At 38.0% G+C, this 26,536-nt stretch overlaps 2 protein-coding genes across 5 annotated transcripts in view; one reads left to right on the top strand and one right to left on the bottom strand.

Moving 5' to 3' along the window:
• The window catches only part of BLTP3B (bridge-like lipid transfer protein family member 3B), a 103,424-nt gene extending 89,796 nt beyond the window's left edge, over positions 1-13,628 (bottom strand). For both annotated transcript variants that reach the window (XM_022600039.3, XM_022600038.3), the window contains exon 1: positions 13,333-13,628. In XM_022600039.3, the coding sequence (XP_022455747.2) occupies positions 13,333-13,376 (44 nt within the window). In that variant the 5' untranslated portion in view covers positions 13,377-13,628. The remainder of the gene's footprint in view (positions 1-13,332) is intronic.
• Positions 13,629-17,810: 4,182 nt separating this feature from the next.
• ACTR6 (actin related protein 6) overlaps positions 17,811-26,536 on the top strand; it is a 31,399-nt gene continuing 22,673 nt past the window's right edge. The window contains exons 1-6 of one of the 3 annotated variants that reach the window (XM_089921161.1): positions 17,811-17,992; positions 19,932-20,049; positions 20,634-20,702; positions 21,571-21,694; positions 22,883-23,018; positions 23,111-23,167. In XM_089921161.1, coding sequence (XP_089777287.1) covers positions 17,925-17,992; positions 19,932-20,049; positions 20,634-20,702; positions 21,571-21,694; positions 22,883-23,018; positions 23,111-23,167 — 572 coding nt within the window. In that variant the 5' untranslated portion in view covers positions 17,811-17,924. The remainder of the gene's footprint in view (positions 17,993-19,931; positions 20,050-20,633; positions 20,703-21,570; positions 21,695-22,882; positions 23,019-23,110; positions 23,168-26,536) is intronic. The other 2 variants (XM_022600046.3, XM_022600045.3) reach the window with 2 other exon arrangements.

The following is a 26,536-nucleotide window of genomic DNA, read 5'->3' on the forward strand; positions in this document are numbered from 1 at the left end:
AAGGGTTGAAAGTTCGCCTGCCGATGCAGGGGACGCGGGCTCATGCCCCGGTCCAGGAAGATCCCATATGCCACAGAGCGGCTGGGCCCGTGAGCCATGGCCACTGAACCTGCGCGTCTGGAGCCTGTGCTCCACAACGGGAGAGGCCACAACAGTGAGAGGCCCGCGTACCACAAAAAAAAAAAAAAAAAAGGAACATACACCATGATCAAGTGGGATTTATCCCAGCGATGCAAGGATTCTTCAATATACGCAAATCAATCAATGTGATACACCACATTAACAAATTGAAAAAGAAAAACCATATGATCATCTCAATAGACACTGGAAAAGCTTTTGACAAAATTCAACACCCATTTGTGATAAAAACTCTCCAGAAAGTGGGCATGGAGGGAAACTACTTCAATGTAATAAAGGCCGTATACAATAAACCCACAGCCAACATTGTTCTCAATGGTGAAAACTGAAAACATTTCCTCTAAGATCAGGAACAAGACAAGGATGTCCACTCTCACTGCTATTATTCAACATAGTTTTGGAAGTCCTAGCCACAGCAATCAGAGAAGAAAAAGAAACAAAAGGAATACAAATTGGAAAAGAAGAAGTAAAACTGTCACTGTTTGCAGATGACATAATACTATACATAGAGAATCCTAAAGATGCCACCAGAAAACTACTAGAGCTAATCAATGAATTTGGTAAAGTAGCAGGATACAAAATTAATGCACAGAAATCTCTTGCATTCCTATACACTAATGATGAAAAATCTGAAAGAGAAATTAAGGAAACACTCCCATTTACCATTACAACAAAAAGAATAAAATACCTAGGAATAAACCTTCCTAGGGAGACAAAAGACCTGTATGCAGAAAATTATAAGACACTGATGAAAGAAATTAAAGATGATACCACCAGATGGAGAGATATACCATGTTCTTGGATTGGAAGAATCAATATTGTGAAAATGACTATACTACCCAAAGCAATGTATAGATTCAATGCAAGCCCTAAATAACTACCAATGACATTTTTCACAGAACTAGAACAAAAAAGTCACAATTTGTATGGAAACACAAAAGACCCTGAATAGCCAAAGCAATCTTGAGAAAGTAAAACGGAGCTCGAGGAATCAGGCTCCTGGACTTCAGACTATACTACAAGCTACAGTAATCAAGATAGTATGGTACTGGCACAAAAACAGAAATATAGAACAATGGAACAGGACAGAAAGAGATAAACCCACGCACCTATGGTCAACTAATCTATGACAAAGGAGGCAAGGGTATACAATGGAGAAAAGACAGTCTCTTCAATAAGTGGTGCTGGGAAAACTGGACAGCTACATGTAAAAGAATGAAATTAGAACACTCCCTAACACCATACTCAAAAATAAACTCAAAATGGATTAGAGACCTAAATGTAAGACCGGACACTATAAAACTCTTAGAGGAAAACATAGGAAGAACACTCTCTGACATAAAACACAGCAAGATTTGTTTTTATCCACCTCCTAGAGTAATGGAAATAAAAACAAAAATAAACAAATGGGTCCTAATGAAACTTAAAATCTTTTGCAAAGCAAAGGAAACTACAAACAAGACAAAAAGACAACCCTCAGAATGGGAGAAAATATTTGCCAACGAAGCAACTGACAAAGGTTTAATCTCCGAAATATATAAAGAGCTCATGCAACTCAATATTAAAACAACAAACAACCCAATCCAAAAATGGGCAGAAGACCTAAATAGACATTTCTCCAAAGAAGATACACAGATTGCCAACAAACACATGAAAGGATGCTCAACATCACTAATCATTAGAGAAATGCAAATCAAAACTACAATGAAGTATCACCTCACACCAGTTAGAATGGCCATCATCAAAAATCTACAAACAATAAATGCTGGAGAGGGTGTGGAGAAAAGGGAACCCTCTTGCACTGTTGGTGGGAATGTAAATTGATATAGCCACTATGGAGAACAGTATGGAGGTTCCTTAGAAAACTAAAAATAGAACTACCATACCACCCAGCAATCCCACTACTGGGCATATACCCTGAGAAAACCATAATTTAAAAGAGTCATGTACCACAATGTTCATTGCAGCTCTATTTACAATAGCCAGGTCATGGAAGCAACCTAAATGCCCATTGACAGGCAAATGGATAAAGAAGGCATGGTACATATATACAATGGAATATTACTCAGCCATAAAAAGGAATGCAATTGGGTCATTTGTAGAGAAGTGGATGGATTCAGAGACTGTCATACAATGTGAAGTAAGTCAGAAAGGGGAAAACAAATATCGTATATTAACGCATATATGTGGAATCTAGAAAAATGGTACAGATGAACCGGTTTGCAGGGCAGAAACTGAGACACAGATGTAGAGAACAAACGTATGGACACCAAGGGGGGAAAGTGGCGGGGTGGGGGATGGGGGGGTGAGATGAATTGGGAGATTGGGATTGACATGTATACACTGATGTGTGTAAAATAGATAACTAATAAGAACCTGATGTACAAAAAATAAATAAAATTAAATTTAAAAATTAAAAAAAAAGAATGTCTATATGTGTAAAACAGTCATTCTGCTGTACAGCAGAGATTGGAACAACACTGTAAATCAACTACACTTCAATAAATAAAGGTAATAATAAAACATGGAAAGAGAATGCAGTGCCAAAACTGGCCTGAACGCTTACAAAAAGTAATCAGACAGAAAGTCTGAGTGTGGGGCAGAGAATACTCCTCTATATTAAAAGAGACTAAAAAGACCTAACCACCAAACATGTGAACCTTGCCTCCTGAACTGAAATAAAAATGCTGTAAAGACATTCTTGAGACCAGTAGGGATGACACGACTGACTGGCTGTTTATTTCCTTGGATTTGATGTGGTGCTCTAATGGTGTAGAGTGGGGTCTCTCAGCCTCAACACTTAGGAGACAGAAAATTAATTCTCTCTTCTGGGACTTTAGCAGCATTTCTGGCCCCTGCCCACTAGGTGTCAGGAGCACCACACCCGTTCAGGAGCAATAACCTGAAAAGTCAGTGCTGGTTTAGAATTAGGAATGAAGGTTGCATCACATCATGAATTTACTAAAGAAACACCTTAAAATGGTTAAATGGTGAATTTTATGTTACGTGAATTTTTTTCAATAAAAAATGTAATAAAAAAAAAAAAGAGAACGCATAGGGCTTCCCTAGTGGCGAAGTGGTTAAGAATCCGTCTGCCAATGCAGGGGAAACGGGTTCGAGCCCTGGTCCGGGAAGATCCCACATGCCAGGGAGCAACTAAGCCCGTGCGCCACAACTACTGAGCCTGCCCTCTAGAGCCCCCGAGCCACAACTACTGAGCCCGCGTGCCACAACTACTGAAGCCTGCGCACCTAGAGCTGTGCTTGACAACAAGAGAAGCCACCGCAAAGAGAAGCCAGAGCACCGCAATGAAGAGTAGCCCCCACTCGCCGCAACTAGAGAAAGCCCGTGTGCAGCAATGAAGACCCAACACAGCCAAAAATTAATTAATTAATTAATTTTAAAAATATTATACTTAACATTAAGTACACAAAATAAACTCTTTAAGTCCTTCAGTGAATTGATCAAAACATCCTCATTATCAAAAGAGGCTTCATACTTCATTAATTAAATTAGACTATGATGCCTAACCCATTAAAGAGTAGATAATGCTAATTACTATTTTCAAATAGCTGACTATAAGTTTTAAAACTCACTCATGCAACATCAGAAAGAACTGGTTATAGCTTTATTTCATTGCCAAACCTTATATACTAGAAGACATTCTAAGAGAATTGCATGAGCCTGTAGCTACATGGTAAAAAAAAAAAAAACCAAACAAACATGAAGTCGGTGCCTGACAAAAAGAAGAAGAATCAGAAAATATTCTCAAAGTATCTTTATGTGGGGCACAGTAAGTGCTTTCATCTACAGAAAGAAAAAAAAAATGGGGAATAGAAGAATTACCTGAGGGCAGGAAATTCAGACAAAAGGTCCCTACTCGTGGTGAAAGCAAGTAGTCAGTTGCCAGGGTTTCTTAGACTCCTCTGGTACTCATTTGGGTGATTATGAAATTCACAGCACACCAATCTCCACCACAGCCAGCAGGGATCGCTGCAGGGAATGGGTACACAGGGGACACAGAAGGGAGCAAGTTTAAGGGAAGGAAGAGGAAAGGAATGATATGATAAAAATATTTAGCTCTGATGCACTTTAAAGAAAATACAGTTGTATTTCACACTGGATTAACTAAAGGCAAATGCTGCTTAAATTCTAAGATAAATCAATCATTTATGATTTTCTTCATTCTCTCTACCACTGGTAGCACTACTACTCTATTAAATCAGTATTTTAAAATTTTTATATTAAAAATAATATTTAACAAAAATGAGATAGCTATATTGTACAAAAGTTATACAAAGACTGAACTGTACAATTCAACATTAAATGAAACCAATTAGCACAAGCACTCTAAAAGGCAAGCAACCTATAAATACAAATTGTCAAAATTTTAACTGCCGTAAGGCCCAGTTAAAACTATAATCCTCATTTCATTTCATAGAGAATACTAAAAAGAGTAAAGTTAGCTATGAAAAATAACCCACAAAACCAAGAGATCCAGCAATAAACTACATCTATATACTCAAAAGTAAATTGGAGAACTAAAGTATTAGAAAAAAGTTTTAATTTAAACTTTTTGGATATAAATCAACTTTTCATGTTTCTGAACAACTACTATGTACCACAGTACTGTGGCAGATGCTAAAGATACAATGGTGAATAACACAAGCATAGTTACTGCACTCAGAATTCAAAGCCTATCAGGGTTATTCTACCCTTAAAGAGATGACAGTCTATGGAACTAATAAACATGAAACTTTTGTTTTAATAAATAGACAACAGTAGAGGAAAACAACACGATGCTATGATAGCAGTGGCAAAAAGGAGCCAGAGATTCCTCTCTTAACGGTATTTTTGGGTAGAAAAAGAGTACATTATACATATAGCTAAAATGAAGTCTCAAAGGATAGACTAATATAGAGATTCAAAATTTACACACAACATTCTCTTTGGCTGGAAGAAGTCTCGAAATAAGTCAGTGAATTATGAGACAGATCAATAGTAAGTCCAATGCCTGAAAAAAAAACCCAAACAATAAATTACCATATCCTGAGTCAAATTTGCTCAGCTCTTAATTTTGTTTTAATAACTTGGTCTTGATATGATAACTACTCATATTTCACTAGTGGAAATAGTCATAAAGCCTTTCACTTGTAACTTATGTTCAGTGTGAGCTAATACCAACTTGTAAATACCAATATTTAATAAATATTAAATTACTCATCCTAAGTAACATAATATGCAGACTTTAAAACATATAAACTGATAAGAGGTCAACTTACTAAGGAAACGTTTAGACTGGAAACTGCAGTATTAAGGCAAAGGACAATATTGCAAAAAAGTGATATTGCAAAAAAATTATGCAAGTAAAAAGAAATAAATGGAGAAATTGTCCTTCCCCAACTTTAAAGAATTGCTGAGTCAAAAGACTATGTTTCCCAAGCTTCAAAGGACTACAAAGTCAAAGTATTCCCAAGTAATAAAAGAATCTCCTAAGGGATATTGCAGGAGGATGAAAACACCATAAAAGAGTAATAAGGGAAATGCCAAAAACTAAAAGAACAGCAAACTGTTAGGTGGGAACAACAGCCTGAACAGGTAGTATAGAATAATCAAATTATAAGGGTGCTGGATCAGTGACTTAACCATTCAACACTACCTGTTAAACCTTGGGAAAGTCAAAAACCTCAATGTTTTAATAACCTCCTTCTAGGAGACAGGAACAAATACCATCTGATTCTAGGATTATAATATTACAACATCCAATGGACCAAGCATCCAATCTCCATTTCACCTGAAGTTTTCAAATCAATCTCCTAAAAGTAACTCTTCCAAGAACCAATATCTTGGTTATAGTTGTAAATTAATGTGAAAGAAATGGGCACCTTGCTCAATTTCAGATGCTTCTACATAGTGTACGTAATAGAAAAAAGGAAAAATCCACCCCCTAAAATTCAACTCACAATTCACTTTTCTGTAATTATCCATTGCATAAGCCAAAGGATAACCACACAAAAAAACCACTGACATTGTTGTTGCCCGACTATAAGAGATGCAGTCTAAATTAGCTTACAAATAAAAGGGATCTCCAGTAAGATACTTAATAGGCATCCAAATTAATATATCCAGAGCCAAACTCCCGATCTTCTTCCATAAGCCTGCTCCTCCTGCATATCTTCTCCAGCTTAATTAACAGCAACTCCATCTTGTCAGGTGCTTATGTCAAAGTCATCCATAACTGTTCTCTTTCTCAATGCACATCTTATCAGCAAATCCTGAGGCTCTGCCTTCAAAACACATCTAGAACCTATGTATCCCAACAACTCTACTGCATCCACGTAGCTCCAAGCCAATATTTTTCTCATTGGGATAGTTATCACTTTTCATTGGGCTCCTTCTTCTGCCCTTGTCCTCCTATTATTTATTTCCCACTTGGCTGCAGTGATCAATGGCTCAAAGCCTTCCAGTGGCTTCCAATCTCACTCAGGGTAAAAGCCAAAGTCACTACAAGGTCCCACAAGATCTGGCCCTTGTTTTCTCTTTGATCTCATCTTCCTCTACTCACCTCACTCCTCACCTCACTTCACCTATATCGGCGGCCTCGATATATTTGCCAAAAAATGACAAGTAAGCTTCCACTTCTGGATCTTTGCATTTGTTCCCACCCCCACTTTCACGTCTCTTCTCAAATAACATCTTCTCAGTTAAGCCTTCTCCATCACTAGATTTAAAATTGCAAACTCTGTCCCCGCCTCCTTGCACTTCCTATCCCCTTTCTGTGTTATTTTTTTCAACAGCACTTACCACAAATTGATATAATGTACTTCACTTATTCATTTAATTACTCTCAGCCTTCTCTGATTAAAATGTAAACTCCATCGAGGGCAGGGATTTTTGCCCAGCACTATGGACCAGTACCTGGTACAAAGTAGCACTCAGTAAATATTTGCTAAATAAACAACTAGTATATATAGCATTATTGGAGTAAATCAGCATTATTGGAGATTATTTTTAAAACAATACAATTTAAGTAACCAAACATTACTTCAAAAAATCCCCAAACTTATAAAAGTAAATTTATTTATAATCCTAAAAGGTAATATTTAACTCACTCTTCTCCCAGTTGCCTCATCCAAGTAAACCAAATCTCACAAATTTGATATGGCAGTACAGTTCTAGAAATAGATTACATTTAGTGATCCTATTCATGCTTCTTATGCCAGAATAGGAATCACTGAAATTTTCCAAGAGCTGAGACCATGTATCTCTAATGCCCAGTTCTCAATAACCTGGTACACATAAACTCTCAAAAATTATTTATTGAACTTTAAAAGTGAAAAATGTAAATAATTAGCCTGTCAATAATTATATGAAATTATAATTTGAGAAAATAATTTCTTTTTTTTAAAGCTTTTTATTTTAAAAATATTTATTTTATTTATTTATTTTTGGCTGCAGTGGGTCTTCGTTGCTGCGCACGGGCTTTCTCTAGTTGCGGCGAGCGGGGGCTACTCTTCATTGCGGTACGCAGGCTTCTCATTGCGGTAGCTTCTCTTGTTGAGGAGCACGGGCTCTAGGCGCGTGGGCTTCAGTACTTGCAGCACGTGGGCTCAGTAGCTGTGGCTCACTGGCTCTAGGGCACCATCTCAGTAGTTGTGGCGCACGGGCTTAGTTGCCGGACCGGGATCAGACCCGTGTGCCCTGCATTGGCAGGCGGATTCTTAACCACTGCGCCACCAGGGAAGTCCTGAGAAAGTAATTTCCAACAGTCTAAATAATCTATGTTGTATTTCTTTTTAAGAATGTCTGATACAAGAAGAATTATAGACCCAGTGGTATTCATCTCCAATTACATGCACCTTAACTTCTCTTCAGCAATGCACTTCCATGGCCTTTTCTGATACCTTGCCCTAAACTAGGCTTACTCTAAAATCTTTTTTTTTTTTTTTTTTTTTTGCATTACCTGGGCCTCTCACTGTTGTGGCCTCTCCCGTTGCAGAGCACAGTCTCCGGACGCGCAGGCTCAGCGGCCGTGGCTCACGGGCCTAGCCGCTTCGCGGCACGTGGGATCTTCCCGGACGGGAGCACGAACCCGCGTCCTAAAATCTTAAACTTTAACATATATGACACTTTCAGACAAAACATCTAATCCTTCCAGTTTTCTCATTTGTTCTTCTCAACTGCTCTTCTAGTAGATAAAATTTCCAATCTTTTGAGGGTTTTTTCCTTTTCTCCCCAGGCTATCATCGGCTGCCCCGCCCCCCTTCTGTCCTTATACAGCCTAAGCCATCCCAATCAATACACTGTGAAGCACTGGAAACTCACTTCACTTTGCCATTCAGTCACAAGATCATGCAAGCCCTCAACCCTTCCTAATCTCCTTAACAAATATTCCAAATATTTAACAATCTTCTCAGGCCACCCTGCCTTTCTACTTGTTCCTTCCCCTTTATTTAGGGAGCATGTCTTGTTGAGACTGTCAAGTAGTTTCTCTTACCTAGGTCCTTGGAGCTGACCTGTATCCAAGCCCTTCCCAAGTCTGTTTCTCTAACTTTCCCATAACCTCTGTGGTACACTGATATCCTTCTACATTACTTTTCTACTTAAGTTAATCAGAACCCCTCTAGAGACTATGTTTCCACCCCAGACAACAGCTCCTGAACCCTGGACTCCAAACCAAACTGATAACCATGCACCTTTAGTGATCATGTCCCTCTTTTGTCAGGAACTCTTTATTAGCAGTCACCTCCTGGGATGAAGTTCAATTTCAATTTCCTTAACATAGCAAATGAGGCCCTCTGAAATCTAATTAAGTTCAGTGCCTATTAAAGACACCAAATGGAGCAGCAAAGCCTGACTCAAAATAGTTCTCCCCATGACCATATTTTTGCTCTATAACCCTTTGCCATTGTTAATTGATCCATGGATAAACAGAACTGGGCCAAACAGATTTTCTCTCCCAGCAATCTGAAACTTGACAGGAGATCAGATTGGGAGTTATGAGAGATGGGACAGCACCCTAAAGCAGTGGTTCTCAACCAGGAGCAATTTTGCCTTCCAGGGGACATTTGGCAACGTCTGGAGACATTTTTTCATTGTCAAGACTGTGGGAGTGCTATTGGCATCTAGTGGGTAGAGACCAGAGATGCTGCTAAACATCCTACAATGCAGAGAGCAGCCCTTTACAACAAAGAATTGTCTTGACCAAATGTCAATAGTGCTGAGGTTCAAGCATGCTTCCAGTTAGGCCCTAGGAGTTGTCTAGTTTCAGATTCTGTAACCCACCCCAAGAGCTTTCTGTTACATTTCCTTTTTCAGCCTAAGTTAAACAGAACAGGTTTTTGTTGTCTGCAGACAATATAATCTTAACTGGCATAGTACCCTAGTTTAATAATCTGACATACATGTGTATACTTTAAACCAGTTTCTCAACCTCAAAACTATTGACACATAGGCCAAATAATTCTTTCTGTGGGGGACTGGGCTGTGTACTGTAGCATGTTTAGCAGCGTCCCTGGCCTCTACCCACTAGTCACCGCCCCACCCCCACCCCTGCCAAGTTGTGAGAATCAGAAATGTCTCCAGACATTGCCAAATGTCCCCTGAGGGGTAAAAACACCCATATTTGATAACTACTACTTAAAACTATACAAAGACTGTACCCAGGTGTGGTGTATGTCTGTCCTGCCAAACCCCCAGTAAACCTTGTGCCCAGCATAATATGCCTTGAGCCAAAGGAATAGTGGGGAGCATTTGTATCTAAATCTTCCCCACCCCTTTTCAGGTCCTGGCTTAAATGTACCCCATCTTCGAGCTTCTATTCCCCCCCTCTGCCTTTGCTGGAGCACGCATGTACACATACCACAGTAACAGGTAATGAGGCCTTGAGCTGAAAGGTAGCTCCTGCTCTTATTTCTTTTCTTACACTTGTTCTAACTTTTCTTTAGAAGTTTCCATTTCCTTCTGAAAAAAATACTCTCCTAGAGAAGCCTCCAAAACATATTTTATGCTGATGATGGTATGAAAGATCAGGGTAAATTCTCCTTCAAAGGCTTTTCCTGTTTCACTTCTCTTAAAATGCAACTACTCCAACCCCCATATCCAACATACACACACACACACACTAACTCTCCCTCTTCAGTACTGTTTTCATTAACAATGAAAGAGATGCTTGGAATACAAACTAAACAATTAGGCAGGGAACAAGTATATAGATTTACACTTCTCAAATAGTTCAGCGTTTGCTTAAAGCATTTGTTAATCTCTTAAGAATAATTCCTCTTTCATACTTTTCCAATACACCAGTTTCTTAAGCCCCTGTATCTAAGTAAACCTGGTTTTAACCTTACAATTTCACCATACTTCAATCTCAAGGCTCAGAGTTAGCACTCTCTTTCTCCTGTTGCTTCCTAGATAGTCTTCCTTACTGGAAGACCCCTTATATAAAGGGTCATTTTCCTAGTCCTTCCTTTCCAGGACACCGGCACCACATTTATTCAATGATTCAATTGCCCATTATTCCCTAAAACCACAGGAAAATAGGTCATGCCCAATATCTGCAATAATATTGGTGGCTTATAGTCTTGCCTTAGTTAAAAAAAAACAGCAATGTGAGGGAGAGTCAGTTCATTGTTGTCATTCATGCATTCATTCAAAAAATAGTCGTTGAGTGCCTACATTATTCTAGACTCCAAAAAACAAACAATAACAACAAAAATCCCTATCCTCATGGAATTTACATACAGTGGAGAAGACAAACGAACTTCAAATAAATAAGTATATATTATGACTGATGAGAATGAGCGCTACAGAGAAGAGTATGGTCAGGTAAGGCCTCCGTTAAGAAGGTGCCATGAGTTCCATTCACTGGCCATAAGAAAGGTATTGGAAGGTAATATGTTCTAAGTATTTCCTATCAAACTGTGTTCCAGATGATTAGATCAGTATAGTGACATCTTCATTACTGAATAACCTGTAAAATTAAGTTTGACCCAGGTAATTTCAAAAGTTCATTCCTATTTGAGTAACTATAATTTATCACAACATCCACCTTGTTTCTTCTACTGTCATCCTTTATGTTTATAAATAATTGTATTTTTCTTAGGAGATGACAAATGACAGCAACAGCAGTAAGATTAATATTTTAACCAAGAATATGAATTTGATGCTCTTCAGTTCATCTGACTTAAGGAAGTTTTGAAATGTGAAATAACTGAAAACTCAAGTGCTTCAAAAACTCATCTCAAAAAAATCATTGTTATTTACAACACAGCTATTGAAAATCATACAGATTAAAAAGTAATCCTCGAGAGTAGCACTGACATATATACACTACCAGATGTAAAAGAGATAGCTAGTGGGAAGCAGCCGCCATAGCACAGGAAGATCAGCTCGGTGCTTTGTAACCACCTAGAGGGGTGGGATAGGGAAGGTGGGAGGGAGACGCAAGAGGGAGGGGATATGGGGATATACGTATACGTATTGCTAATTCACTTTGTTATACAGCAGAAACCAACACACCATTGTAAAGCAATTATATTCCAATAAAGATGTTTAAAAAATAAAACAAACAAACAAAAAAGTAATCCTCAAGGCTCAATTCTGAATGTGTCTATTTTGTGAAGTTAGCCATTACCTTTACAACTAATTTTTAAGAGTCCTTCCAAACTGGAGTTCTACAAGAGAATTAAACTCTAATGCCCTAAGGCACTCAATGACTGAACAAACTTTTCTCCTATGCATCTAGAATGGAACTAGCTAAGTACTATCATCCTAGGGAGAGTGAGAAAATAGAAATTCAAATCATTTTCTATAGGTCTGAATTTTCTTGTAGGAACTGAGTATGAGAAAGGCTGGAGGACATCTGATAAGTCAGATCTTACTTAAATCATAAAAAATAATAATAAAGATAAAATCTTCCAAAGTGAGATAATTCGTTATTGGACTATACGGACAATTTTAAAAGAAACTTTCCAATTAGTGATAATGTTAAGAAATGTAGATTCATAAATGCTGCTATAATTTGTTACTTTAAAAAAATATATCTTATTCAATGTTATAAGTGAGAAAAATATTTGCTGAATCACAGAAATAATTGTTTTGTTCCCTAATATATAACCTGTGGTATACAACGATTTGGAAAATCAAGAATTGTCTGTATTACGAAAGTATATCATCACACCCAAGTGTTTTCCTAAAATCAGTTAAAATTAATCATTAACTTACAGACAAATTAACAGAGAAAAGGGTCATAACTAAGCAGTTTGAATTCGCTGTTAACAACTTGCAAACAAGATCCTACATTTAGCCTGTGTCTTGAGACAAATATGGAGAAGTCAGGGGCAGTAACAAACTGCCAGCTTTACTGAGTCATGATTCCGACTAAAACCGCGTTACGAAATGCAAAGAATGACAAGTCTTGGGTTTATTACCACAGATGGTGGCTCCCTGAATTTATGGGTCTTAGATTAAAATAAAGCAAAAAACCAAAAAAAACCCCAAAAAAACTGCTTTGTACGAATGATGTGGGGCTAAAACGACTCCAGAAAGAACTCGCCAAAGCTGGTAACTCTGATTATTTACCTAAAACAAATCCTAACTGTGCAAACAGGCACACCCTCTAATGCATTAGACTGGGAACGGCGAGGTAAGGTGAATTCAGAACAGTAACAAGGTTAACATTTCAGTGAGAAAACAATTCTCAGCCCTAACAGTCCACACTGCGCCAGACGCCCTCGGTTAACGGAACCACTCAGCTCCGAATGGAGGCGAGCAGACACCGGGCACCTGGGTGACAAACCATCTGCAGCCTCCGCGCAGGACCGCCCGAGAGGGGTCCTACAAACGCCCCCAGACGCCGTGTCGGCAACGATCCCAGTCCGCAGCCTCCCCCAGCAGCCCAACACGCTCCTCCGCGAGCCAGCCGGGAGAGAGAACCCGTCCAGGGGCGAACCCATCCAGGGACGAACCCGTCCGGGGGCGAACCCGTCAGGGGACTGACTCGCGAGGCCAGTCTTGGGCGCCGCAGGCGACGGGAGATCCGGGGCAGCGACCTCTGCCCGAACTGGAGCGGGGAGCCCGAAGGTCGCCTCCCGCTCGGCTGCCAGTCCCCGCCGCCCCCGAAGCCGCAGGTTGCCTCTGATAACCGACTAGGGCGGAAGCGGACTAGCGCTCACGCCCGAGGCTCTGACTGACCTGGAGAGGTGCTTCAGGATCTGTTTCTTGATGAGCCCAGCCATGGTGCCGAACCGGGGGGCGCCGCGCTCGCTCTCCGTTCCTCACTGCCTCCTCTCTTCGTGGCCGTCTCCTCTTTGTCTGGGTTAACCCGGCCGGAGGAGAGGCGCGTGAGCACTCACGCCCGGGACAGACTTGAGCCCCCTGCCGAGGCCACATCCGCCACCGCTGCCGCCAAGGACCGGGAGCATTCCGCTCAGGTAGCCGCGGCCGCCGCCGGCGCCATCTTGGCTGCAGCATCACCTAAGAGATCTGGGGGAGGGCCGGAGCGGGGCGGGCTCGGAGCGGGGCGGGCTCGGGGTGGGGCGGGGCAACGCAGGCTCTGGACAGGCTCTTGCTGCCCCGCCTCCCTCGCTGGGACTAGCGCGCTAGTGTCCCTGACACTGTTGGATGCTTTGACTCCCAACCCCAGAAGCTTCTTGGGTTTTAGACCTCTGTCCCCGTCTCCATCACTGAGTTCTTCATACACATCTTCTCTTTTTCATTTCCCTGTCAGAATTTGCTCCACAAACGGCTCTAATTGCTTTGCTTTCTTTACCTACTCAGCTTTCTTCATATTCTTGCCTCAGTGTCTTATCCTTTGCTTATTCTGCTTTTCCCCCGGCTAAATGCTATAATTTGATGTTTCCTCTAGAAATTCTAAGAGAAGTAAAAGTTGATAATGTGTCTTAATAGAACCCAGGACCTGGGAATTAGAAGGCCTAAATTTAAGTCCTGGCTCTAGTATTTTCTAGCTGTGTTAAGCTGGAGAAAATAATTTACGTACTTTTAGCTTCAGTTTAATCTTCTATACAATAGATTAATAATATCAGCCTTACCCAACTCACTAGGTTGTTGTATCTAAAGAAATAAGGATTTAAAATTTCACTTAAAAATTTCTATGTGGGCTTCCCTGGTGGCGCAGTGGTTGAGAGTCCGCCTGCCGATGCAGGGGACACGGGTTCGTGCCCCAGTCCAGGAAGATCCCACATGCCGCGGAGCGGCTGGGCCCGTGAGGCATGGCCGCTGAGCCTGCGCGTCCGGAGCCTGTGCTCCGCAACGGGAGAGGCCACAACAGTGAGAGGCCCGCGTACCGAAAAAAAAAAAAAAAAAAATTCTATGTAAAGGAAGGAAATTGTTGAAATAGCAGGGAGAACTATTACAGCTCTGCACCTTCACCCCACCCAGCCCCAAACCAACATTTTACAGAGGTGAAAATGACCACTCCGTTTACAGAGGTGACATCTAAAAGTGGGGGAGGGGAGAATAACACTACCTCTGAGGGATGTATCAGAAAATGCTGTGGGTATCTATGGGGATGGCCAGGGGATAGTTTACACATATAGTCCAACACCTGACCCTTTTCAAGCAAGGGAAAGGAGATATATGTGGATTGACTGTTTACTCACTTAACATTTATAATGTACTATAAATGAGGCACTATTCAAGTAACTAGGTAGCCTAAACAAACAAAACCTGTTCCTGCCATCAAAGAGTTAACAGCCTCAGAGGGAAGCTAAATTCCTAGTGCTAGGACCTTGAGCTCTATCATTACACTCTTGTTCAAAGCCTTGCTCGACCATTTTGTAGCTGTGTAAACTTGGGCAAGTTATTTCACTCTCAGCCTCAGTTACCTCATCTATTGGAGGTAATAGTACCTAAGACAATTTTGTGAGGATTAAATGAGATTATGCATATATAGTGTTGAACAAAGTGCCTAGCATATGTCAAGCTCTTAATAATGCTATTATTATCCTTAGCATAATTGAAAATAGAAGCAAAGTGCTATGAAAACATAAGAGATGGAGTGATTCTATCTTGTTTAGCCAGAGATGGATTTACAGTGGAGATATTATTTCAAAGGTGAGAATGTCAGTTTAAAGTTAAACGGACTGGCCCTGAAGTCAGACTTGGATTGGAAACTTTGCTCTGTGGATTTTTAGCTATGTGGTTGTTGTGAGGATTAAGCTAATGAAGTTTAAGTACTTAGAGAATGCCAGACACAACTGTGGTTTAAATTTACATTTTTGTTCATTGGTATTTAATTCTCAAAGTATGATTTTCAAAAAGTTACAAATGTGACTGTCATACAAATATATAATGAATGTGCATCAAAGATTTGTTAACTCATATTGGCAAGAACCAACAAGATAGGGTATAAAGTTAGTTCACTCATTAATGTGACTTAAATCTGTTGCACATGTTCGTTATGTATTTATATCAGAGTGATATTTTTAACTTTTAAAATTACACATTCTCAAAATATACATGTATTTGAAAAGTAATAGTTACATGCTTGAGATTCTTTGTACTAAAACCTGGGAGGGGAGAGTGCATGGTGTGAAGGTGAATAGAGTCAGGGCTTTTACTGAACAGTCTGTGCTGAAACTGGCTTATACTGGCTCATGAGAACCAGTTGTGCACATCTCTTCCCAACTCTGTGTTCTGGTGTTTGGTGAGTTCAGGAAAGCTTGAAAACAGCCATTGTGACAGTATTTTCACCACAGAAAATGGTAAACACTACAAATCAGGACTTTTTTCTTGGAGATCCTGTTGTTAAATATTTACCAACACAGTGTAGGATGGGTTGAAGGGGGATGAGATTGCAAATGTATGGACATTATTTCATAGGCAGTGTCAAGTCTTGGGAGACTTCTATGGTGACTGAATTTGGGGAAGATGATCAGATTTCTGATTTAGAAAAATAGTCTGATAACCATACTGGCAGTACAGAGGACAGATCATGAGAAGAGAATGGAGACAGGAGCCTTGAGAAGGCGGCAGCATTACTATTTTTGGTGAGAGATAAGGCAGTATCAGTAAAGGTAAATAAACAAAAAAGGGTCAAGGACAAATTCCAGAGATTAATACAAGGATTGGAGTTGAAGTTTACTGAGGTTTTTAGTTTGGGGCACTGGGTAGATATTGGGGCACACCACTAATTGAGACAAGTAATATAGGTGAAACAAGCAGTTTTGGAGATAAAATTGTTTTGGATTTGTTACCTTTAAGGTTATCTCAGGACCCCTGGATAGAAACATTCAGGTTGCAGTTGGGGGTAGAAATTCTTCTTTAGGATTTATTGGTATTCAATGATAGCTGAAGCCAAGAACAAAAATGATCTTGATCCAGGATCAGGTAAATATGAAGGAAAGCGAAAAGGGAAGCTTTTTGAAAGAGCCTATTTTAAAAGATGAGAGGTGAATAGAAATGATGGTTACTCTGTGATGTAAGACTGATAAAATATTTTTTACGTGGGGGATCCTATCAATTTAATATTGTTAGAGAAAATAGAATGACTAAAATTGGACATAACTAACTTTGGACTTTCAATGACTTTTTGATACAAAGGAATATAGACACCAATAGAGTGCCTAACTTAAAGGAGTTTGCCATGGCAAAGGTAACAGAATGATCACATGATAAAAGGATGATGATCATGATAATTACTAACAGGTACTTGACTTTTATCATTTACTCTTCATAAAATAATTCTGCAAGGGGGGATTATTATAGTATTCCATTTTACAGATGAGGAAGCTAAGATGTAGAGAGGTTAACTAACCTGTCCAAAAGGTTTGGTGTAGAGAGGTTAACTAACCTGTCCAAAACATGTAGTTAGCCAGGATTTGACCCAGGAGTTTGAATGCAGAGACTGCACTCTTAACTACTATCTTTGATTTCAATAATAGGACCTACTTCATAAATTGTAAAGATTAAATTAGTAAATATACATAAAGCTCTTAGAACAATTTAACCACACGCATTAAGCCCTGTGTAAGTATTAACCCTTATCTTTATCGCCCAAGGTTACACAGCCATTTTGTGGCAGAGTCCGGATTCCAACCTAAAATTCGTTCTCTTAACCATTACGATAAAGTGAGCCCAAGACATTAAGGGAACACATAGGAGGAACACCTAATTTCAGGAAGGGGAAAGGAGGAGTGTGTCAGAAGTCTAGAAGCTTTTTGAGATAAATAAGACACAAAACTCCGTGCAGAAGAACAAGCAGACAGGGAAGACTGTGAGTTAAAAAAGCGAGGCGGTTGACGTGTTGACGTGTTCCGTGTTTGTAACAGGGTGGTTGGATCCAACAGTCAGAATGGCAGTGGCGGGCAATAAAGCTGAAGAGTCTTCATATCCAATTCCGTGCTGCGTATGGCTTTGCAATTTATTCTTCAAAAGACGTTACTGTCTGAACAATACTATTCGAACACACAGCCACCCACAACCTTCCCCCCCAACCCCCCACAAAGATGGTTCGTTATAGGGGTTAGAAGAAACTCCCAAGAGCGACTCAATCTGCAAAAGTAAAGAACAATCACACATTGGGCGAAAAAAAACAGCGTTTTCTCTCTTATTGGATCTGGCCAAAACGTAAACGGGTTGAGATAGGAAGCACGTTACGACTCTTGCTGTCAGGCTGGGCTGCAGTGCAATCTCTGCCTTCCGGCGTCCTCAGTTGCTAAGGGAGAGCGGAAGCGCCCTTACGCTCCGTGGGTGCCACCATAGAGTGCCGGAAAAAGCGTGAGCAGAAGGGTCGGGAAAAGAAAGCAACTGCGGTTAGTACTAAAATGACGACCTTAGTGCTGGATAACGGAGCCTACAACGCCAAAATCGGTTACAGCCATGAAAATGTCTCGTAAGTGTTCGCTTCCTCCGAGGGACAAAGCATATATGCCTAGTAGTTACGTATATTACGCTTCATCTTGGGACGTCTGTAAACTGCAAACGCCCCCGCGCGGCCCTCAGGCAGAGGGATGCTCTGGTTGGAGTTGGGTAGTTTGAATGCTTTGAAGTGGGACATGGTTACTAACTTTGGGCTACGTGGCCCCGGAAGTGGGACGTGTTTCGTTTCGTAACAGGAAATAGTTCAGGAAAATAGGCTTCTAAGGAAGCGGTTCCTGAAAGAGGGGTCCGTACACAAAGTTCATGAATCCTCAGGAATCGTGGGCAACGCTTTTGTGTATATGCATTTTTGGGGGACGCGATCATAGCTTTCATCAGATCCTTAAAGGGTTCCATGGCCCCCCAAAGTGTAAAAACCACTGTTTCAGTGGCTGTAGACTTTGAAGGCTTTGTACTTTAGCCGTTCTAAGTGCTCATTGGCTGACCTGGTTGATCAGACGCAAACAAATACTACACTGGCTTTCATAAACTATGTTTGAGTAGAGACTAAGCAAATTAAAAGACACACTTTTGCTCTAGAGTATTCACAGGGGACTTTCTCCCTTCCTCCCTCCTTTCCTTTTCTTTTTTTAGAGGACAAACTGCGTCGGAATGTATATTGTTACAGTCGTATTTTGGCAATGTGTATCATTGTTCTCATCCTTTGACAGCAGTTCTGTTATCAGTTACTTAAGGAATAATTTAGAAGTCTTGATAAGAGTGCGGAATACTCTATATCATGTATAGACATTGTCTATGGTGACACAAAGGTGTAGGGAGAAGCAAGCTAAATATTCAAGAACAGTAAATTGACTAAAATTGTAATACAGCCAAGATTGACTACAAGGCAGGTTTTAAAATTATGTCCTTGGGCTTCACTGGTGGCGCAGTGGTTAAGAATTCGCCTGCCAATGCAGGGGACATGGGTTTGAGACCTGGTCTGGGAAGGTCCCACATGCTGCGGAGCAACTCAGCCGGTGAGCCACAACTACTGAGCCCGTGTGCCACAACTACTGAAGCCCGCACGCCTAGAGCCTGTGCTCCACAACGAAGAGAGTAGCCCCCAATCGCCACAACTAGAGAAAGCCTGTGTGCAACAATGAAGACTTAATGTAACCAAAAATAAATAAATAAATTTTAAAATATATTGTTTTTATGTCCTTGAAGAATATTTAAACATAGAGAAAATGACAGCATAGTAAGTGAAATAATCAGGTATAAAACATTTTTACAGTATTGTCCCAATTAATGCAAGGATTTTAATCGCCTTTAGCGCAAAATAATCCTTATACCAAAATGGAATATTTTGGGGTGACAAATTATGTTCCCCTTCACTTTCTCTCTATCCCTTTCTCTGTATGTGTGTGCATATATATGCACACACACACGCATACACACACACATACATGTCTACATATGTATGATGGATAATGGTTCTAGTTTGTCTTCCTAACCAGATTGTAAACTCATGGTGCGCAGCAACTATATTTAAAACTACTTCCTACATCTGTACCTTATAGCATCTTGCTGATTGAAAATCTTTGACTCCATGGAAACTTAATTTTATGGTCAGAATTTTGAACTTGGAATTTTTTTTTTTTCTTACCAGAATGGTATTAAGAATTTTCCAGGAACTTTACCTCAGCCCCTCTTCACCTCTGTGCAGTGGCGGAACCAATACCCACCCGTAAGGGTGTCCTGAAGATTATTTAAGAAAGATAATGGGTCCAGTACAGAACTGGTATATACTAGAACCTTAAAAAAAAAAAAAGGCATGTAAAAATTTTTTGAAGACAGAATGAGAAACACTGGTTTTGGATATTTTTTGACACCAAGGGTGGTGGTTAGGTAAATGTATTTTTAGAAACTAAGTATTTACGGAATAATTACATTATTTGTTTCTTTGTTTATAGAGTTATTCCTAACTGTCAGTTCAGGTCAAAAACGGCACGTCTTAAAACTTTTACTGCCAACCAGATAGATGAAATAAAGGATCCTTCTGGACTCTTTTATATTCTTCCTTTTCAAAAGGTAATTCAACTGTATGTCATTTCTAGCATTAAAGACCTAAACTGAAGGATAATTTGGAATGTATATTTAAGATTTTGTATGTATGAAAATATTTTTGAATCTCTGAGAAAAAGTTATTTTAATTAAGATCTTATTAAAACCAAAAGTTGAATTTAAATTGTCATGTTAAAAAAATGACCATGATTAATTATACTTCAATGAAAAAAAATCAACTATACTTCAATAAATAAAAATAAAAATAAATGACCATGATTTAGTTACTGATTGTGGGCACTGAATTTTACTTGTTTATGTTAAAGCTAAATGAAACGAACACATTAAAGAAAAAGAGTATAGAGAGGCATCTCTACATATTGGTGTGTCTTTTGAACCCTTGATATTTTGGTTATTGTTAATTTGTAATATTTTGAATTTCTAAAAGGAGAAAAACATACCAATATAATAGGTTTGAAATTCAAACATCATTAGACTGGTGAATGTGACCATAAAGAGATAAGAATCAGTGATTTAGAATATATTAATCTGATTTTTAAAAAATTGTTCAAATATTTTTGATAATTAAATTCATAAAACAAATTTTTTAGGGCTACTTGGTGAATTGGGATGTTCAAAGACAAGTCTGGGATTACCTTTTTGGAAAAGAAATGTATCAGGTAACAAATTGGAGTATGTATTCAAATTTCTATTTCCATGTCTTATTCAAATGAAAAATTTAAATCTGTGCTTCTATCTTAAGATTTATAAATTTTTGAATATGTTTCTTATATATATTTAAGTCATTTAATCTACTGTGCTTAACTTTGATTTTCAAATAAGTGCAAGTGAATGGAATTTCCATTGTGAAGTGGAATTTGAAGTTGAGAAGAGATAGTCTGTATGAAACTTAAGATTAAAATTTTTACTTCAGATTTCTGCTATTCTTAGACCAATTCACTGTCTAATTTTTTTCACAATAAAATATTTTTGCTGATAAATCTGAATGTGTGAATGATACAATGTTAAAATTTTGTGCTTTTAATATCTTTAGTGTGACTTTAGGTATACTGAGAAAATGTTCAAATTTTAATGCTTCTTAAGAGTGTGTGGGAGAGAATTATGTAAACATTAAATATTCTAAAGCTTCTCACCTTTTAACTTTTAAAAACAAAATAACAGTCCCGGTGCCTGTAGTTGTATCATTTATTACTTTTGCATAATTATCTTTAAACAATTTGACAGTACCATTTTATCAATGCTATCATTAAGAGAGTTAAAATTATATAATAGTTAAAGTGCATGTATTCTGTAACCAGACTTCCCAAGTTCAAATCCTAGGTATGTCACTAACTAGTTATATGGACCTTCGTAACTCATTCAACTCTATTGTGCCTCAGTTTGCTCACCTTTTAAAAGGGAATAATAGTAAGACGTGTCTCCTAGGGTTATTGTGAGGATTAAATAAATGTGTTTATATATATAAAACAGTACTTATAATTATGACTACAAAGTTACAAAACTTTGGGAATTTTTTTCCTCACATAGGTTGATTTTTTAGACACTAATATTATTATCACAGAACCATATTTTAACTTCACTTCAATTCAAGAATCAATGAATGAAATCTTATTTGAAGAATACCAGTTTCAAGCAGTATTAAGAGTAAATGGTGAGTAAAAGTTTTTATTGAAATTGAGTTATGTGAATATGAATATGAACAAAGAAACACTTAAGGTCCAAGAATATTGGGTGACATTCTTTTTGATTTGAAGGAAATAAAACCTGGAATTTAAAAACTAGATGGACCCTTAGAGATTATCTAGTCAGACTTCTCTCACTTTATCTTTTTACTGATATGATATTTCTCCCTAATGAAGTTACTAGCCACATTTCTAATCTCTGAAAGATTATTGTTTCTGAGTTAGTTGTCTTTTCTGTCACTGATGTGTCTGCTATTGTTATTATTATTGTTTGAAATAATGTTAATAGCTCAGGCTGCCAATATGAGGGAAAATAATCTGTAAATATTATCTAGAAGTAAGTTTATTAAAGGCTAGAATCACATTACATGACTGTACAAAGAAAGTATTCACATATTTAGCTTGTAGAATTTAAGTCTGTATAAGCAACAGTATACTGTAATGGTTAGGAGCATAATCTCTAAAACAGTGATCTCAACCAAGGGTGATTTTGCTCCTGGGGACATTTGACAAAGTCTGGAGACATTTTTCGTTGTCACAACTGGGAGGGTGCTACTGGCATCTAATGTGTAGAGGACACAGATGCTGCTAAACATCTTACAATGCACAGTAAAACCCCCAACAACAAGGAGTTATCTGGCCCAAAATGTCAGGAGTTCCAAAGTTGAGAAACCCTGCTCTGGAGTCACACTGTCTATGTTTGAATCCTAGCTCTGTTACTTTCTAATCATGTGACCTTGGGCACATTATTTAACTTGCCTGTGCTTCACTTTCTTCATCTGTGAAATGGGATTGTTGTGAGGATTAAAACACACACACTCATGGAGTTTAGAATAGTGCCCAGCATGTAATAAATGCTCAGTAAAATCATCTGCTATTAAAATAATTATTATAAACTGTGAAGTGAATATTTACCTTTAAAAGTTGATAACAAATTTTTTATCATTTTCCACAAAAATATCACGTTTTAAAGTTTAAGCATTATAAAGAGCTTGTGACAGAATTAGGAATGTTATTTTAAATTAGCATTTTTCCTATAAATAAAGTTTTTGTCTTTCTGCTTGTTTTAGTTTGCTACCTTTCTTTATTTACTGCTTTAAATTAATTATACTCTTATTCAGTGTGTTTATTTTTTCTTTATCTTTTTTTTTAAATAGCTGGGGCTCTCAGTGCACATAGGTATTTCCGAGATAATCCTTCTGAATTATGCTGTATCATTGTAGATAGTGGATATTCCTTTACACATATAGTTCCTTATTGTAGAAGTAAAAAGAAAAAAGAAGCAATTATTCGGTGAGTTGCATTCAATTTTCATCTTATTTCTTAGAATAAAACTGAATGAAATGTGTAATAAACTGAACCAAATTTGAATTCTCCCTTTTTAGGATAAATGTGGGAGGAAAACTCCTAACCAATCATCTAAAAGAGATTATATCTTACAGGTAATACTTAACTTTGATTCTTTGGGAGGATGGGATGCTGGGGGTGAACTTTTTAAAGTAATTTAAAATTATTCCTTACCTTTAGTTCTAAGTTCAGGTGGCAATTCTATATTATTGCTTAGAAGACTATATCACATATATAATTACTAATGATGTTCAAGTTGAAAAGCTTTCTAACATATGAAATGGTAGTGTCCACCAAAAAGACATTTCCAAATTCTAGAGAGCTTAATACATTAATAATATTTTAAAATGACAAATGTATATGTACCTTGTAAAACAAATTTAAAAATACGTATAAGGAAATAAGGATCCAAAAAGAAAATAAATCTCTGCCTTCCCTTTCCATTTCTCTTGTCAGTTTTACTCCATACACAGCATAATATTTCAACTTTATTATCTTTTACTCTTTCTCTATAAGCCTTAATAATATATTGATATGTTTCTGGATTAGCCAATATTAGTTGACTGTCCACTATTAAAAGATGAAGAATTAGTACTTAATCACGTGCCAACTCTTCTCCTGCCTCCTAAATTTTATTAATTCTTTATTAATTCTCATACCATACAGTTCACCCATTTAAAGTGTACAGTTCAGTGGTTTTTAGCATATGCATCCATCACCACAATCAATTTTAGAACATTTCATTACCCCCAAAAGAAGCCCAATCCCCTTAGAGCTGTCTTACCCATCTCTAGCGCATTTAAAAAAAAAACTTTTTATTTTGAAATACAGACACAGGAAGTTGCAAGAATAGTACACAGAGCCCTGTGTACCCTTAGCGACATTTTATATAACTAGTACAACATAAAAATGATAAAATTGACGTTGATGCAATACTGTTAACCAGACTACAGATTATATTCAGTTTTCACTATTTTTTACGTGCACTAGTCTGCCTCTAGTTCTGTGTGGTTTTTATCCCATGTATAGACTCATAAACACTGCCACAGTCAAGATACAGAACTGTTCCACCATTACAAAGGAACTTCTATGTGCTCCCGCTTTATATTTGCTCCCCCACCTTGTCCCAGTACCTTGGCAATTGCTAATCTGCTTTCCATTTCTATAGTTCTATTATTTCAAGAATGTTAGAGAAACAGAATCATATAGCATGTAACCTTTAGAGATTGACTTTTTTCATTGCTATACCATTTCTTCTTAATTATTGAAATTTATAATATTTACATAATGCTCTTTACTATAGTTAAGTCTTCTTGCCTTGATTATAGATTAATTTTAAAAATAGAAAAGTTATACATAGTATTTACAATATTATGATTATGTGAATGTTACTCATTATGAAACCAAACAGAATTAGGCTCAGCTTCAAAAAGTTTAGTTGTTTAATTCCCTTTCCCAGAAACAGCAAATTAGAAAGGTAAGGGAAGGCTGATACAGATGAGGACATTAACCAAGACCCACGCAGTTTCAGTCCAAAGCCTATATACTTAGTCCTTCTGAATGAAACACTGAATGAAAAAAAATTCATATGTTTTTAAAAGCAAGGCTGTTGAAGTCCAACTTGAAGAGAAGAAGCTGGCAGGAACAACTAGAAATACTGATGAAAAAGAATGATAATGAAAAGAGACTTCTCTAGTAGATGATTAAAAAAATTAAAACTAATAATTAAATTAAGGTGACACTTGTATAAGAATTAACTGACAGGGACTTCCCGGTGGTGCAGTGGTTAAGACTCTGTGCTCCCAATGAAGGGGGTCTGGGTTCGATCCCTGGTCAGGGAATGAGGTCCCACATGCATGCCACAACTAAGAGTTCGCATGCCACAACTTAGGATCCCACATGCTGCAACTAAGACCCAGTGCAACCAAATTAAATAAATAAATATTTTTTTTAAAAAAAAGAATTAACTGACAGATCAGTGACACTGAATTGTTAATCCTAAATCAAACATTATATGTAAAAAAAAGTAATTACATATTAAACAAAGCATCAGAAACCAATGAGGAGGGGAGTAACTGTTCAAGAAAGGATACAGGTAAAGTTCCCTGTTTGGAGAAAAATTAAGATTTTACTTTGCCTCATACACTGAAGTTCAGATGGTTGTAAGACTTAAGTATACAAATAAAACCACAAGAAATATTTAACTGAGTTGCTAAGCATAAAAACAGTGGAAGAGGGCTTCCCTGGTGGTGCAGTGGTTAAGAATTTGCCTGCCAAGGCAGGGGACACGGGTTCGAGCCCTGGTCTGGGAAGATCCCACATGCCGCAGAGCAACTAAGCCTGTGCACCACAACTACTGAGCCTGCGCTCTAGAGCCCGTAAGCCACAACTACTGAGCTTACGTGCCACAACTATTGAACCCTGCACTCCTAGAGCCCATGCTGTGCAACAAGAGAAACTACTGCAATGAGAAGCCCACGCACTGCAATGAAGAGTAGCCCCTGCTCGCCGCAACTAGAGAAAGCCCACGCTCAGCAACAAAGACCCAATGCAGCTAAAAATAAATAAATAAATTTATTAAAAAAAAAAGGTGGAAGAAGTAACAAAGGGTGTATTTTCTTACAATTTCTTTTTAAAATAAACTTTTTATTGAAGTAAAACATATATAAAAAGAAGTTTAAGACCGTGAGTGTACAACTCAGTGAATTTTCAAAAAGTGAATGCACTCATGTAACCAGAACACAGTTCAAGCAGAATATTACCAGCACCCTTAGCCCCCCTTTTGTCTCTGTTTAGTCTGAAAACAACTGACTTAAGGACAGGATAGATTTTGCCAGCTTTTGTTTTTTAACTATGTAAAAATTTTAAACCTTATGTACATCAAAAGCCTTTGTAAGCAAAACTAAAGTAAACAATCCTGAGAAATAAACCTAAAAGAAATATGACACAGGGTTGTTTTCTTTAATATATTAAGAGGTCTTATCAATCCATAAGAAAAACACTACCCCAGTATAAAATGGTTAGATAATTTTCAGAATACAGATGGTCAGTGGCACAAATAGATAATCATTGGAGAATTACATGCTGTCAAAGGTTATAAAATGGATAATTCTCAGACATAAAAAGTGTTAAACATCTGTAGTAATCACAGATTCAATTGCGATATTTATTGAGCATTTATTTAGGAGCTTGGGATGCAAAACAGAAAAGCATTCCTCTTCCTCATGGCACATTCTAGTAGAGAAAATGCAAATTAAAATACTACTCTTACAATCCAAATTAATAGAATTTTTTCAAAAGGTGTTGCAGATTTGTGATATGGACACTCTTATTTGCTGCTGGTCAGAGTATAATTTGAAATAACTTTTCTGGTAGACAATTTTGCAATATACCAAGAGACTAAGTATTTCATATTATGTGTCCTAGAGTATGAATAAATAATGGGATAATCAGAGATATCGATT

Source organism: Delphinapterus leucas, chromosome 11, assembly GCF_059928025.1.
Source record: "Delphinapterus leucas isolate spDelLeu-1000000601 "Yukka" chromosome 11, BTC_Dleu_Yukka2, whole genome shotgun sequence".
In the NCBI taxonomy this organism is placed as follows: domain Eukaryota; kingdom Metazoa; phylum Chordata; class Mammalia; order Artiodactyla; family Monodontidae; genus Delphinapterus; species Delphinapterus leucas.